At 34.0% G+C, this 17,010-nt stretch overlaps 1 protein-coding gene across 3 annotated transcripts in view; it reads right to left on the bottom strand.

Annotated features, from left to right (window-relative positions):
* Window positions 1-17,010, bottom strand: part of VPS13A (vacuolar protein sorting 13 homolog A) — a 252,868-nt gene that overhangs the window by 84,941 nt on the left and 150,917 nt on the right. For all 3 annotated transcript variants that reach the window (XM_081236830.1, XM_081236828.1, XM_081236829.1), the window contains 4 exons: window positions 11,073-11,200; window positions 10,604-10,773; window positions 8,657-8,874; window positions 7,714-7,946 (listed from right to left, as the gene is read on the bottom strand). In XM_081236830.1, coding sequence (XP_081092956.1) covers window positions 7,714-7,946; window positions 8,657-8,874; window positions 10,604-10,773; window positions 11,073-11,200 — 749 coding nt within the window. The remainder of the gene's footprint in view (window positions 1-7,713; window positions 7,947-8,656; window positions 8,875-10,603; window positions 10,774-11,072; window positions 11,201-17,010) is intronic.

Below are 17,010 nucleotides of genomic sequence, written 5' to 3'. Positions count from 1 at the left end.
ACCTTACTGTCGTTTTGATTTGCATTTCTCTAATAATTAGTGATGCGAGCATCTATTCATGTGCATGCACCCCAAGGTTCACTGCAGCACTATTTACAATAGCCAGGTCATGGAAGCAACCTAAATGCCCATCAAAAGACGAATGGATAAAGAAGATGTGGTACACACATACAATGGAATTTTACTCAGCCATAAAAAGGAATGAAATTGGGTCATTTGTAGAGACGTGGATGGACCTAGAGACTGTTGTACAGAGTGAAGTAAGTCAGAAAGAGAAAAACAAATATCATATATTAATGCATACATGTGGAACCTAGAAAAATGGTACAGATGAACCAGTTTGCAGGGCAGAAATAGAGACACAGATGTAGAGAACAAACGTATGGACACCGGGGGGGAAGTGGTGGGGGGTGGTGGTGGTGGTATGATGAATTGGGAGATTGGGATTGCCATGTATTCACTAATATGTATAAAATAGATAACTAATAAGAACCTGCTGTATAGAAAAAAATTAAGTAAAATTCAAAAAAAAAGAAACTATTTTCTAATATAAATGACTATGATACCAATTAAAGTTCAACTAATTGCAACTTATCAAAATGTATGTGGCTAAAACAGCTACCTGGCCATAAATATCCTTCTCAAAATTCCCAATAATCATAGATGTTTCCCTTATATGGTTGTCCAGCTAAGGGTCTCCTTTTTTAGACTTCTATTTCCATCTGTGAAGGAAGAAACTTGTGACCAAGCAATAATCCACCTACCAGTTGAAAAGTCATGTTAAAAAAAAGTCTGCGTGATATATAAGAAAGAAATTGGAACATTCTCTAACACCATATACAAAAATAAACTCAAAATGGACTAAAGACCTAAATGTAAGATGATACTATAAAACTCCTAGAAGAAAACATAGGCAGAGACCTTTGGCATAAACTGCAACAATATTTTTTAGGATCCCTCTCATGAAGCAAAGGAAATAAAAGCAAAAATAAACAAATGGGACCTAACTAAAGTTAAAAGCTTTTGCACAGCAAAGGAAACCATTGACAAAATGAAAAGAAAACCTACCAAATGGGAGAAAATATTTGCAAGTGATATGACCAATAAAGGGTTAATATCCAAAATACAGAAACAGCTCATACAGCTCAACATCAAAAAACCAAACAATCAGATTAAAAAATGGGCAGAAGAACTGAATAGACATTTTTCCAAAGAGGACATGCAGATGGCCAACAGGCACACGAAAAGATGCTCAACATAGCTAATCATCAGAGAAATGCAAATCAAAACCACAGTGAGGCATTACCTCACACCTGTCAGAATAGCTATCATCGAAAAGAACACAAAATACAGGGCTTCCCTGGTGGCGCACTGGTTGAGAGTTCGCCTGCCGATGCAGAGGACACGGGTTCGTGCCCTGGTCCGGGAAGATCCCATATGCCGTGGAGTGGCTGGGCCCGTGAGCCATGGCCACTGAGCCTGCGCGTCCGGAGCCTGTGCTCCGCAATGGGAGAGGCCACAACAGTGAGAGGCCTGCGTACCGCAAAAAAAAAAAAAAAAAAAGAACACAAAATACAAATGTTGGCGAGCATGTGGAGAAAAGGGAACCCTTGTACACTGTTGGTGGGAATGTAAATTAGTGCAACCACTGTGGAAGACAGTATGGAAGTTTCTTAAAAAATTGAAAACAGAACTACCATATAACCTAGCAATTTCACTCCTGGGTAATAGCCAAAAAACCCAAAAACCCAAATTCAAAAAGATACATGGACCTCAATGTTCACAGCAGCATTATTTACAATTGCCAAGATATGGAAGTAACCTTAGTGGCCATCAACAGAAGAATGGATCAAGAAGATGTGCGGTGTGTACACACACACACACAAAGGAATAATACTACTCTGTCATGAAAAAGAATAAAAATTTGCCATCTGCAGAAACATGGATGGATTTGGAGGGCATTATGCTAAGTGAAATAAGTCACACAGAGAAAGACAAAGATTGTACGGTATTCACATGTAGAATCTAAAAAATAAAATAAACTGGTGAATATAACAAGAAAGAAGCAGACTCATATTCTAGTGGTTACCAGTGGGGAGAGGGAAGCAGGGAGAAGGGCAATATAGGGGTAGGGGAATATGAGTTATAAAATAAGCTACAAGGATATACTGTACAACACAGGGAATGTAGCCAATATTTATAATAACTATAAATGGGGTATAACCTTTAAAAATTGTGAATCACTATATTATACACCTGTAACTTATGTAATATTGTACAGTAACTATGCTTCAATTTAAAAAAAAGTCTGCTTGAAACTATAAGCATGCTACCAAGGCAACCTTGCAAAGTCCCTAAGGAAAAAAACAGGAGCAGAGAAGTTATCTCAAAACTTCATGGTAGTTTACCTTCTAGTTATTTGTGAAGTTCTTTAGACAGACAGACAGACAGACAGACAGACAGACACACACACACACACACACACTAAGCAGAAGGCTATTGCTAAGTAGAGTGAAATGGTCAGCAATTTCAGAATGATATGGAGAATGGGGCTGAAAAGAAAAAAAACAATTTCAGAATCTGCCAAAAATGGGCTTTAATATGGGCCCTAGTAAGTACTCCTGGCTGTCAGATGGGACGCTGAGAGAAATACTATATACTAGTGGATATGAACCAGGAGTAAACAAGGCTTTACAACAACTGCAACCCAGCCTCCAATAAGTTTAATTCCTACTAGATAAAGGTAAATTGTCCCCAGTCTAGATGTCTAACAAAGAGCAAGTGAAACCCTCCTTACAGGAAGAAAATAATCAGTGAAACCTCTATAACATTTCATTATACTGTCTGGCATTCAATAATAAAGTATCTGATATATGAAGAAACAAAACCTAAAGAGAAAACAGAAATAAACAGAGATGACTCAATGATTGGCATTATCAAGAACAAACTTTAAAGTAATTTTGACTAATATGTAAAAAAATGAATGACAGAGGGGTCTATAAAAAGAAATTATATAACTTAAAAATGCAATACTAGAAATTAAGGACTTGATAATAATGTTTAATAGCACATTAGACAAAACAGAAGACAGAATTAGGAAAAAAATTAGGAAAATTAGGAAAAAACATCCAGTGTGAAGCATGGAACAATATGAATGGAGAATAAAGAAATGCGCTTAAGTGACATATGGAATATGACTAAAATGTCTAACAAGAAACTGAGAGTCAAAGAAGGGAAGGAGAGAGAATATGTGACATAGAAGCAATATCTAATGAAATAATGACGAAGAATTTTCTAAACCTACGAAATACAGAAAGCTACAGATTCAAGAAGTACCACAGGCTCCAAAAGAATAAATATAAAGCACATCTAGACATACCATGAAAGTTTTAAATGTACATAGCTACCAATTTAAAACTTTATATCCAGCAAAATTATCCTTCAAAAGAGAAAGCAAAATAAAGACATTTCCACACAAAAACTGAGAGTATCTGCCACCAAGAGACCACATTAAAATAAATACTAAAAGGAGCTTTTCAAAAAAATAAAAAATAAATAAAATAAAATAAAAGGAGCTTTTCAGGAAGAAAGAAAATGATTCCAGATGTAAACATGGAGATGTAGGAAGAAGTAAAAAATAATAGTAACAGATTATATGTGGGTAAATATAAATGAATATTGACTGCAACAAAAACAAAAATACCCTGTAGATTCTAAATATATAATGAATTAAAATCTATGACTACTATTACAAAATGGTAGAAGAGGATTTAAAGCATTCTGAAAGCTTTAAAAGTGGTAAAAACATTTATATTAGACTTTACTAAGTCTAGAATGCATGTTATAATATCCAGGATAATGACTACAAGAACAGAAAAAGAATATATAACTAATAAGCTAATAAAGGGGAAAAACAGAAAAATTTAAAAGCCCTATTAATCCCCCATAAAGAACAATACAGAGAAAATAACAGAACTTAAAACATATGGAACAAATAGTATGAATAGTAGGTCACAGATTTAAAACCAATTACAGTACAGGAGTTACAGTGTGTAAACGCACTAAATATCTTAATTAAAAGACTCAACTATGAAAAACAAATAAATATGCTGCTTACAAAACACCACAGCTTAAACATAAGGAAACTGAAAGGTTAAAAGTAAAAGGACAGGAAAAGATATACCATGCAAATACCACAAAGAAGCTGGAATAGGTATACTAATAGTAGGTAAGTAGAATTTAGAAATCATTTCCAGAGATAAAGAAGACATTTTAATAAAATGGTCAAATCTACCAGCAAGATTTAATACAGAATGTGTACATATTTAAATGATCTAGCTTCAAAATATATAAAGCAAATATTGATGAAACTAAACATAAAATAGCTAAATTCACAATGAAAATAGATTTTAATAGATCTTTCAATAAACTGATAAAATGGACAGGGAAAAAAAAGGCTCTAAGAATACAGCAGATCTGAACAATATTATGGACAAAATCTATCTAAATAGAATGCTATTCCTCAAACAACATAACACACTTTTTCCCCAGTGGACATTCAATATTCATAAAAACAAAATTAACCATATTCTGGGCCATAAGATAAGTCTCAACAAACTTCAAAGAATTAAAATCAGAATATGTTAATAGACCACAGTGATATCAAGGTAGAAATCAACAATAAAAAGACAACCAGAAACCCCCTAAATATTTGGAAATTAAGCAAAACCCTTCTAATCCATGCATAAAAAATAAAAATGAGAAAGCATTTTTAACAGAATAAAAATACAACATATCAACCCTAGTAGCTGTGCTTGGAGGAAAAATTATTCTCTTAAAAGGCATATGCTAGGAATAAAAAAGACAGAATATCAATTATCTAAGCATCCATTAAGAAGTTAGAAAAATTACAGCAATTTAACCCAAATAAGATATAAAAAAACAACACAACAACAATAATAAAACAGAAAACAAATGTATAATGAAGGGAATCAAGCAAGTGACATTTTGGTCTTTAGAAAGACTGCCTTTGTTGGGCTCCCTTAAAACTGTGTGCTGACATATTACTAAATTCTGCCCAAAAGGATGTGAGCAGAAGTGGTATGTGCAACTTCTGGGCAGTGCTCTTAGAATGGGCATCCCTTTTTGCCTTCATGCTCTCTCCTTACCACCACCACTCACCCCCAGCAACCTGCAAGGTAGGTACATTGTGAACTATCTTTGAACAAGCAGATTAAGTTACAGCCTATGAATAGTGGAACAAGATGGAAAGAGCCTGGTTCCCCTACATTACACCAGAGCCATTAAACTGAGTCATTATTCCATGTTTCTAGGAAGAATACTTAGTTCTACCATGCATTAGCTACCTTTTGGAGGGGGGACCTCTTGTTACAGCAGCCTAATTAATATCCTAATACAAAATTTCATACCTAAAAATTGGCACTACTGCAACAAAGTAAAAAGTATCTGTGACTGATTTAACAACTGGATAGACAAGGGATATATCAAAATACAAAGCTGATAATTCTAACAATGCTACAGCAAAATATTTGGTAAAACTACTACTGGTGGTACCTAGGAAGACAGACCATGTTCTTAACAACAACAACAAAAATGCCTAAAATTTTAGCTAGACAGGTCTGGCTAGAATCTTGATGTGTATTAGCTCCTTCTTTCTATTGTTTGCGAAGGCCTGTAAGAGAAGGGAAAACACTGAGGAGAGCCAAGCTCTAAAGAGGAAACTCAGCAAGAAATAAGACCGTGGCTGCTATTCTTTCTCTGGCAATTTTTGCTAAGATCAGACACGGGAGCCAAAAAAAAAAAGATAACAGATGTGGCTATCCCCCTCCCCCAAACCTACTGTTAAAGTAGCCTTTATAAGTCAGGATGAAGGGAGGATAGGCAGATGACAGATTAGTAAATAAAACAAGAGTTCTATAGCCAAAAAAACCACCCTGTAAATAAATAGTAGCTTTGGATATTAAGGTTACTTACAAATGGAACCACCGAGATGGCAAACTAAACGTTTAACTAAGGACTGCCAAAGAGACCAATATCTGGCATACAAAAGCTTGTTATTATTAAAACTGCTAAAACAATCTCCAAGTAATAAACTCAACAGGAAGTAAGCTGTGAAAACAGTGCAGTTCCCAAAAAAGAAAACAGCCACTTCAGATGTGTTTACAGTGGATAATGATTAAAAAAAAAAAACAAAAAAAACTCTCAGAGGGGAAAGCCAGAGCCATGTGAGAAAATGAGGACAATGTTCTTTCAAGAGAAAAAAAATCAAAGACTCCAACGCGGGCTATCCAAGGAATTTACTCCACTGCTGGAGCTTAAAGTTTTCACAATTCCACTCAGCAGGATATGATAATTGTTATGAATCAATGACCGCCAAGTGTTTCCCATTCTTTCTTTTTCTGAATGCGTTTTTAAATTGCAATTATCCTGTCCTTACACCACTGTTATACTAGTGGTTGTGTAGATAGTGGTGAAGTGTGTGCCTGTTGAAAAGTGGTAACTTATTTGTCTAGTACTTAATATACTGCCAGATCAAAAGAAGTCACACGCAGACTCAACAGGGAAAACTGTCACCTAAAGATCTTGAACTCTGAGCTGAGATTTTATCCCTTGAGGAAGAAGTGAATATGTTCTATGGGTGAGAAAAGACAAGTATGGATTATCTGTATAAACAAAGGAAGAAACGTTTGAGTGGACTGTAAGAAGACCCTCTAGTTGCCACTTGTTATCTGTTCTCCTTTTCTTCCACAGTAACAGAAGTTTCATCTGACCATAACAAAGCTCAGAAAAGAGGCCACATTCTCCAAGCTTTTTTGAAGGTAAGGGTGGTCATACAGCTACATTCAAGCCAAAAGACTGTGAATAGAAAAAATACATGTAAAATATCTACGTATAACCTAAAAGAGAATCAGTATGCCCTCCATTTTTTATTTCTTCTCTTTGCTTAGAGGTGAGCCATCAGCCTTGGAAACTAGGGAAACAGTCTCTCTTATATCCTAACCAATACATAGGTATTTACTTTTAACAAAATTACATCTTATATTTCTATGTTGTGAATACTTAGAATATTTATACTTCTATTACTCCTGTAGGAGCCTAAATATTTTTATAAGCATTTTATATGAGTACTAGGGGTCAGATAGTTAACTTGAAAAGACGTCTTTGAAGAAATGAATTTTACTCAGTTATGAAGAGGAGGAAGGCCAAGAGGATATTAGAGAATAAAATACAAATGTGAAGTATGTCAAAACAAATGGCTGATGGTACAAATAAGCCATATGGAGAAAAGCAAAAAACGTGTCTGAGCAAAAATGTCTAGATGGGAGAAAAAAATTAAAAATCATAAAACTGAAACAGCACCAGAAACAACTGGTAGAAAGTCTTAAAGGCCTAAAAGCAGTGTGGAATTGATATGGTTAGAAAGTCAGAGTAAAGTCTTCATTGAGAAGTGTCTAGATGCAAGCAACTTCTTAGTGAGACTATCTCCACAAACACATAAAACAATAAGGAACAACTGGAAAAATGAAAAAGAGTTTCAAAGCTGGTGTAATAATAATCTACATTAGGCTCTACAAGCAGAAAGAAAGGTATTTTACAGAGTAAGGTTGGAAACTATGTAGGCACTTTCTTAAATGACATACACTAAATACAAAATAGTTTACAATTAAGCTGATAAGTAAATAGTAAACTCACAGTAGTGATTTTTCCTTTTCTCTTGACTGGAAGAAATGGGCATGCTCTCACTTGGAGATCTTTAATGGCAGCAGTCATTGTATTATTTTCAAAGTCACCTTGCCAACAAATCTCACACTGTGTTGTAAGGACTAAGGCAGGAGCATCATTTCTTGTCATATCAGCCACAAACACAATTTCAGGATTTTTAATAATAATATTAATTTCCCACTTCTCTGATTGCTGTACAAGTACTAAAATAGAAATAAAAACAATGTTTTAAAATAGGTATAAATCTTTCTTATATACATTACTTATGAAAAATTATTATTTATAGGAAAATGTTACTTTCATTCTAAGTAAAAAGTAAAATAAAAGAATCTTAGGTCCCAAAGGAATTTACTGCAACTCTCCTGGTATAAGATTTAAAGAAGGTATAGCCATAAGAATATTTCAAAATGTAGGGAAAAATCTCCACTATTTAATGGCAGAGCTGGAAATAAATCTAGTTTCTAACTCTCAGCTTGACACTCTTTCTACTATACCACAATGAATGAAATATGTAAAAGATAATAGAAAATTATAAATATTGAATATAACAAGAATAAAAGAGGACTTTAAGTTAAAATACTATCTTTAATTATGAAAAGGAGTGGCTGTTTCATTATTCTCTCTCTGTTTTCTTCCAACGAATTCTTTCAAATTACTGTCTTCAAAGAAGTACAGTTACTTATTTTAATATAGGTCTCATAATTTTTGAACCCAATACATATTTACACCTTGAAAAATATGCAAACTGTACATCTTATCAGAAAACACATTTAAGTTTTCCTTTTACCTCTGAAAAATAAAGATTTTTAACTTATTAATCCACTTAACCTCATCATCTAGAAGGCTAATCAAGGTAAGTGCTATTATAGCACTTCAATAATACAGATATTAAATGTTTTAGCCAATAACTAACCTTCTTCTTTAGCAGGCCATGTTTGAACACTGGTTTCTACAGCAGTGCCTGTAGTGTAGGCCTCAAGAAAGACATTTGCAACTGTCAGCAGAAATTCCACACTTGCACAAATATACATTTCTTGAAGGACTAAATCAGCCACCCAACCGTCTCTGACTCTCCTATACCTTATATCCATCATGTCCTTTTTGTCAAACCCAACTGTTAGTCCTATCATTCTGAAAAACACAACAATAACAATTCCTATGAGTATCTTACAAATAATCAAACACACCAGTAAAACTCAAAGACCTCTTATCCCTTTCACTGACAGCAAACCAGCATTCTGAAGTCATTTCTCTTAGTAAGATCACAAAGTACTCCAAATAATAAACTTACAGACTTTGGGGGCTCAACTGTTTCATAAATTAGGAAGTATATCCTTAAGAAATTATCAGAATTTTGAATCTCAGCATATTTTTTTCTCAATTTTTCATATATTTCCCATTACAATTTGCATTGATTAATAATTTAGATAATACAGATTAATTTAAAAACCGATTTAATAACACTGATTATTTCTTTCTTTTTTTTTTTGTAGGTCAACTCTTAATGTTTATATTTTTTTATATATATATATTTTTTAATTAGTTTCTGCTTTATAACAAAGTGAATCAGTCATACATATACATGTTCCCACATCCCTTCCCTCATGCATCTCCCTCCCTCCCACCCTCCCTATCCCACCCCTCCAGGCGGTCACAAAGCACCGAGCTGATCTCCCTGTGCTCTGCGGCTGCTTCCCACTATCTATCTACCTTACGTTTGGTAGTGTATATATGTCCATGCCTCTCTTTCGCTTTGTCACAGCTTACCCTTCCCCCTCCCCATATCCTCAAGTCCATTCTCAAGTAGGTCTGTGTCTTTATTCCCGTTTTACCCCTAGGTTCTTCATGACTTTTTTTTTTTTTTAATTCCGTATATATGTTAGCATACGGTATTTGTCTTTCTCTTTCTGACTTACTTCACTCTGTATGACAGACTCTAGGTCTATCCACCTCATTACAAAGAGCTCAGTTTCGTTTCTTTTTATGGCTGAGTAATATTCCATTGTATATATGTGCCACATCTTCTTTATCCATTCATCCGATGACGGACACTTAGGTTGTTTCCAGCTCCGGGCTATTGTGAATAGAGCTGCAATGAACATTTTGGTACATGTCTCTTTTTGAATTATGGTTTTCTCAGGGTATATGCCTAGTAGTGGGATTGCTGGGTCATATGGTAGTTCTATTTGTAGTTTTTTAAGGAACCTCCATACTGTTCTCCATAGTGGCTGTACCAATTCACATTCCCACCAGCAGTGCAAGAGTGTTCCCTTTTCTCCACACCCTCTCCAGCATTTATTGTTTCTAGATTTCTTGATGATGGCCATTCTGAGTGGTGTGAGATGATATCTCATTGTAGTTTTGATTTGCATTTCTCTAATGATTAATGATGTTGAGCATTCTTTCATGTGTTTGTTGGCAGTCTGTATATCTTCTTTGGAGAAATGCCTATTTAAGTCTTCTGCCCATTTTTGGATTGGGTTGTTTGTTTTTTTGCTATTGAGCTGCATGAGCTGTTTATAAATTTTGGAGATTAATCCTTTGTCAGTTGCTTCATTTGCAAATATTTTCTCCTATTCTGAGGGTTGTCTTTTGGTCTTGTTTATGGTTTCCTTTGCTGTGCAAAAGCTTTGAAGTTTCATTAGGTCCCTGATTATTTCTATATAACTCATCAATCAACCATTCAGCAAGAACAGCACATAACCAGGGCATTTCAAATGTTGGCTTAAAACTATGGATTCAACTGCATTGAAGCTCTGAAGATTTTAGTAAATACCCAGGAAATGAACATGCAACTTTGGGAGTAAGTTCTGTAAAATATACCAACCATTTCTCAAGTAAAAACTTAGAACACTATTACCTAGGAGTTGCCTTCTTGACATGAGGCCTTTTGTCATCTAAAATACAGTTTTTTAATGAGAAGGAAGAAAATGTTGAGTCATCTGTATGCATTTTTAAAGTACTTATAATATTCTCCAACTTAAATTCAGCAAGTTTCAGAGAAGGATCACGAATATCTGTAAAGGAAGTCTGTGGAAGAGGAAATCAATAAAAATTTTACACAAAAACATAAATTTAAAACATATTTTAAGACATGAAATACCATATTCTCTATCTCCAAAGAGCTCATAATGAAAGGCATGAAAAATATTAACTTTAAAATTTTATTTTTCATATCACTGGCTATAGGAAAGACAACTCATTTTAAAAGGCAAATAGTTAAAATTATTTTATTATTAAAGTGAAAAGATCAACAATTTTTCTCAGAGGAACAGATATTCCAAAATATAGGAAACAAGAGAATATATATTCTTTCTTCTTCAGCTTACCTGTTTAGGACCTGGACTATACAGTACCATGGTGAGATAGTCAGTTCTGAAACTCATATTTAGTGTTGTCTTAACTTGGGAAGCATGTGAATGTACTTCTACCACAGCAGCTGTCACTACAGTTGTTCCTTGGAAAAATTAAATTTATTGGACAAAAGAAGAAAGTCAGGAATGGTAGAACTCATTAAAACAGACCTAAACTAGATTTAACATAATTATTAAATAAATGGGTATAGTATAATGTTTTTCCAAAAAATTTTAAAATTCTGATGTTGAACTCACTAACTCCTGGCTTAGGATTCTTTACATAATAACCTGAGAGTATTAATTAAACTCTTGGTTTACTTTTAATAAACTCTTGGTTTAATTTTTGTAAAACAAGAATAAAAGAACTAACCACTGGGTTTGTTTTGGAGATTAAGCAAAACAGCATGTGTAAAATGCATACTAGAGTACGTGCTATATGTGTTTGGTATTTAAATTTTACTTCAAAATCTAAAATCAAACAAGATACTTTAGATGACATTTAAAAAATTGTTCCACTAAACAAAAGGATCCAAAATTCAATCTTTTCTACGTTTTATATTTTGGGACAAGGTATTATAATATACATGGTACATATTAAATGGACATATAATAAAAACATAGCAATTCCTAATTCTCATTCTACTAGACTCCAGAGACAAGGACCACCATTCCAGGTAACTTATTTTTTAATTTAGGTAAAATTTACATCCGTGAAATGTATAGATCTTATCTGAAACATTTAATGAGATTTGATAAATATATACCTCCATGTCACCAACACTCCAATTAAGATACTGAACATTCACATCACTCCACAAAGTTCCCTTACACCCCTTTCCCAGTCTATCACAACCTCCCTACCATTCTAATTTCAATCACCTTAGATTAGTTTTGTTGGTTCTTAAATTCTGTATAAATGCAGTAAGATATATCATACTCTTTCATGTTTAGTTTCTTTCAGTTAATATTTCTGAGATTCACCCATGTTACTGTATGTGTCAGTAGCTCATTCTTTATGTACTCCGAAAATGCACTGCATGAAAATAAAGTTTATCCATCCTAGTGCTGATGAACATATGGGTTATTTCCGGATTTAAGCTATTATGAATAAATCTGTTGTAAATATTCCTAAATAAGTAATTTTGTGTATATATGCACTTATTTTGGGGTGCAGTGGGGGTAAATACTTAGGCTTATAATTGTTATAGGATAGGTATACATTAACTGCCTAACTTTGTCAAAAGTAGTTATACTATTTCACTTTCCTAAGAGCCACATGTGAGAGTTTCAGCTGTTTCACATTCTCATCAACATTTGGTGTTGTCAGTCTTTTAAACTTTAGTCTGGTAAAAGGAAGTCTTCCTGATAAATAACTATGTTAGCACCTTATCATGTGCTTACTGTTCATTTAACCTATCTTCCTTTCTAAAGTATCCAAATCTTTTGGTCATTTGTTTTTTTAAAAGTTACTAATTTCAAGGAGTTCTGTATTCTAGATATAAGAACAAGGTCAGATAAAGGCATCTTGAATATTTCATCTAGTCTGAAGCCCAATCTTTCACGATCTTGATACTATCAGTTTTTTCCCCCTTTTTAAAAATTAATTAATATTTTTTTGGCTGCGTTGGGTCTTCCTTGCTGCAGCGGGCTTTCTCTAGCTGTGGTGAGCAGGAGCTCCTCTTCGCTGCGGTGCACGGGCTTCTCATTGTGGTGGCTTCTCTTGTTGCGGATCGCAGGCTCTAGGGGCATGGCCTTCATTAGTTGTGGTGCGTGGGCTCAGTAGTTGTGGTTCGCGGGCTCTAGAGTGCAGGCTCAGTAGTTGTGGTGCATGGGCTTGGTTGCTCTGCAGCATGTGGAATCTTCCCAGACCAGAGCTTGAACCCATGTCGCTGACATTGGCAAGCGGATTCGTAACCACTGTGCCACCAGGGAAGTCCCTGACACTATCTTTTGATGAGCAGAAGTTTAACATTTTGACGAGGTCTACTTTATAAAGTTTTTCTTTTATGGTTAGTGCTTTTTTATCTATCCAAGAAATCTTTGGCTATCCCATGAAGATATTCTTTCATGTTCCTTCTTCTAGAAGTTTAAAAGTTTTAGCTTTCAAATATATGCCTTTCATCCATCTCAAATTAATTTGTGTATGGTGTGAAGGGACAAGTTCAATTTTTCCTACATTTACCTAGTTATGACAGCACCATTTGTTTAAAAGTTTATCTTTTCCCTATTGACCAGTCTTTGTTGAGTATCAGTTTACTTGTATGTCTTCTGGACATTCTGTTCTGTTTTACAAATCTATTTGTCTATGTTATGCCAATAACATACTAACTTAATTATTGAAGATTTATTGTAAATTGTGAAATTAGATAGTGTAAATCTTTGCTCTTCTTTCATACACACACACACGGCTATTCTTGATTCTTAGCATTGCCATATGAGCTTTTAAAGTAATTTTTAAATTTCTATTAAAGTTTGACTGGGATTATGTTGAATATATAAATCAATATGGTGAGAACTGACATTTAAACAATATGGATATTTTAACAATACTGAGATTTTTCAATGCACAAACATGGCATACATTTTCATATATATAGGTCATTTAGTTTTTCTCATGAGTATTTGGTATCTTTCAGTGTAGCAGTCTTGCATAATTTTGTTAAATTTCTTCCTAAGTATGTTTTCGGATGCTATTGCAAATAGTTTTTAAAGTCCTATTTCTCAATTGTTATATATTAACCCTGTATCTTGTTAAAAATGCTAAATTGATTTAATTCTAGGAATTTGTTGAAGACTTCTTAGGGTTTTCTGTGTAGTCAATCATGTTGAGAAAAAAGGCATTTTTAATTCTTTCTACTCTGTAGACCTATTAATCCTTCTCTTGGGGACTTCCCTGGCAGTCCAGTGGTTAAGACTCTGCGCTTCCACTGCAAGGGGCGTGGGTTTGATCCCTGTGGGGAACTAAGATTCCACATGCCATGTGGTGTGGCTGAGAAGATATTAAAAAAAAAAAAATTCTTCCTTTGGCTATATTGCTCTGTCAATGACTACCAGCTGAACAGGAATGGTGAATGTGGACATTCTTGCCTTGTTCCTTTTTTAGGTGGAAAACTTTCTACTTCATCATTAAGTATGCCTTTTTAGACATTTCTAGTTTTTATCACAAATAGGTGCTGAATTTTATCAAATGTTTTTCCTGCATCTATTGAGGTGATATAACTTTTTCTCCTTTCTCTATTAATTTGGTGAGTTACCTTAATTGATTTTTTTTTATCGTTTATTTTTATTTTACCTTAATTGATTTTTGAGTGTTAAACCACCTTTTCATTTTGGGATAATTCTCAGTTGGCCAAGATGAAATATCCTATATCCTTATTGCTGGATTCAGTATACTAATATGTTGTTAAGAATTCTTATGCCTGTGTTCATGAGGGATACTGGTGTGCAATATTCTTTTCTTGAAGTGGCTTTTTCTGTTTTGTTTTTTAGTTTTTGGTACCAGCGTAATGCTTGCTTTATAAAATGTCTAAGGAAGTGTTCCCCCCTCCTCTATTTTCCAAAGAGTTTAACACTGGTATTATTTCTTATTTAAATATTTAATAAAATTCACCACTGAAATTCAATTCTTTAATAGATACAGAGCTACTCAGATTTTCTATTTCATCCTATGTCAGTTTTGGTAATTCTTTTTTCCAAAAAATTTTTACACTTCATATAAGCTCTAGAATTTATTATCACAAAATTATTCATAATATGCCCTTATTGTCCTGGTAGTGAACTGCTGCAATCTAATTAATTCTGATATTGATAATTTGTTTTCTATCAGTCTTGCTAAGGATTTATCAATTTCATTAGTCTTTCCAATGAAAACAATTTTGGACTTTGGTGATTTTCTCTCCTGCTTATCTGTTTCTCTTTCACTGATTTCTACTGTTGTCTATATTACTCTCCTCCTTTTATTTATTTTGGGTTTGATCTGCTCTTCTAGTTTCTTGAGGTAGAAGATTTTATCTTTGATTTTTAACTCCAGTATAGTCCGTTATAGCTACAAAATTTTCAGCACTGCTTTAGTTGCATCCCACAAATTTTGACATTTTATGTTCATTATTTTTCAGTTTAAATAATTTTGATTTCCCTTGTTTTTCTTTTTTAACCACTTATTTAGAAATTGTTTAATATCCAAGTATTTCAAGCTTTTTTGACATCCAATTGCTATTGATTTCTAACTTAATTCCATGTGGTCAGAAAACTTTAGCCCCTCCCTCCCCCCAATGGTCTATCTTTGTGAATATTCCAGGAGTCCTTTAAAAAAAGTATATTCTACAATTGTTGAATGTTAATGTCAATTAGGTCAAGTTTTGTAATAGTATTCAAATATTCTATATTCTTTCTGATTTTTTAGTCTATATTCTATCAACTAAGAGTGGTGTGCTAACTATCCAACTATGATTCTGTATATGTGTATATCCTCCTTTAGTTGTCACTTTTGCTGCATATATTTTGAAGCTCTGTTATTAGCACATACACATTTAGATTTCTTTTATTTTCTTTGTGAATTGATCCCTTTAACTTTATTAAAAAAAACAAAAACAAAAACAAAATTGTACGTGTCTTTTTGAATTATGGTTTTCTCTGGGTATATGCCCAGTAGTGGGATTGCTGGGTCATATGGTAATTCTATTTTTAGTTTTTTGAGGAACCTCCATACTGTTCCCCATAGTGGCTGTACCAATTTACGTTCCCACCAACAGTGCAGGTGGGTTCCCTTTTCTCCACACTCTCTCCAGCATTTATTGTTTGTAGATTTTTTTGATGATGCCTATTCTAACTGGTGTGAGGTAATACCTCACTGCAGTTTTGATTTGTATTTCTCTAATAATTAGTGAAGTTGAGCAACTCTTCATATACATGCACCCCAAGGTTAACTGTAGCACTATTTACAATAGCCAGGTCATGGAAGCAACCTAAATGTCCATCGACAGATGAATGGATAAAGAAGATGTGGTACATATATACAATGGAATACTACTCAGCCATAAAAAGGAATGGAATTGGGTCATTTATAGAGACGTGGATGGACCAAGAGACTGTCATACAGAGTGAAATAAGTCAGAAAGAGAAAAACAAATATTGTATACTAAAACATATATCTGGAAACTAGGAAAATGGTACAGATGAACCAGTTTGCAAGGCAGAAATAGAGACCCAGATGTAGAGAACAAATGTATGAACACCAAGGGGGGAAGGAGCGGGTGGGATGAATTGGGAGACTGGGATTGACATATATACACTAATACGTATAAAATAGACAACTAATGAGAACCTGATAGACCTTCTTGACTCAGAGTTGCTACACACTTTCAATTTGTAAAAAATGTAGTATCTGAAAAGCACAATAAAAAATGAAGCACAATAAAATGAGGTATCCCTATAATTTCTTTAGGAATGGGTATAAAGAAACTAAACTCTGAGTCACTGGAAATCTGAAAATTATTGTTTTCACATTTAGATGATGGTTTGGCCATATATAGAATCCTAACTTCAAAATAACTTTCCTTAGAAATTTGGCTATTTTACTCCATTGTCTTTCATCCTCCATCCATCCCATCCCATCCAGTTTCATTCATGATAAATCTGATTCCAGTCACTTTTTCCCCAAGCCCTAATAGGCAGCCTGGTTTTTCTTCAACTAAAAATATTACTTTTGTTGTTCTGACATTTCATGAACATGTGTTTGCATGGGGACTCTTCAATCAGCTTGAAACTTGGTAGATTCTTTACATCCAAGATTTTGTTTCAATATTTACTTAGTTCTGGAGAGTTTTCTTCTATTATTTCTTTGAAAGATTCTTCTCTTCCATTTCCTCAGTTCTTTCTCCTAAAATACTTATTATTCTGGAAATTGGACCTT

This window comes from Mesoplodon bidens, assembly GCF_964165515.1.
Source record: "Mesoplodon bidens genome assembly, chromosome: 6".
Classification (NCBI taxonomy): Eukaryota; Metazoa; Chordata; class Mammalia; order Artiodactyla; family Ziphiidae; genus Mesoplodon; species Mesoplodon bidens.
Note: the sequence above shows the minus strand (reverse complement) of the source record. Positions and strands in the feature narration are given on the sequence as shown.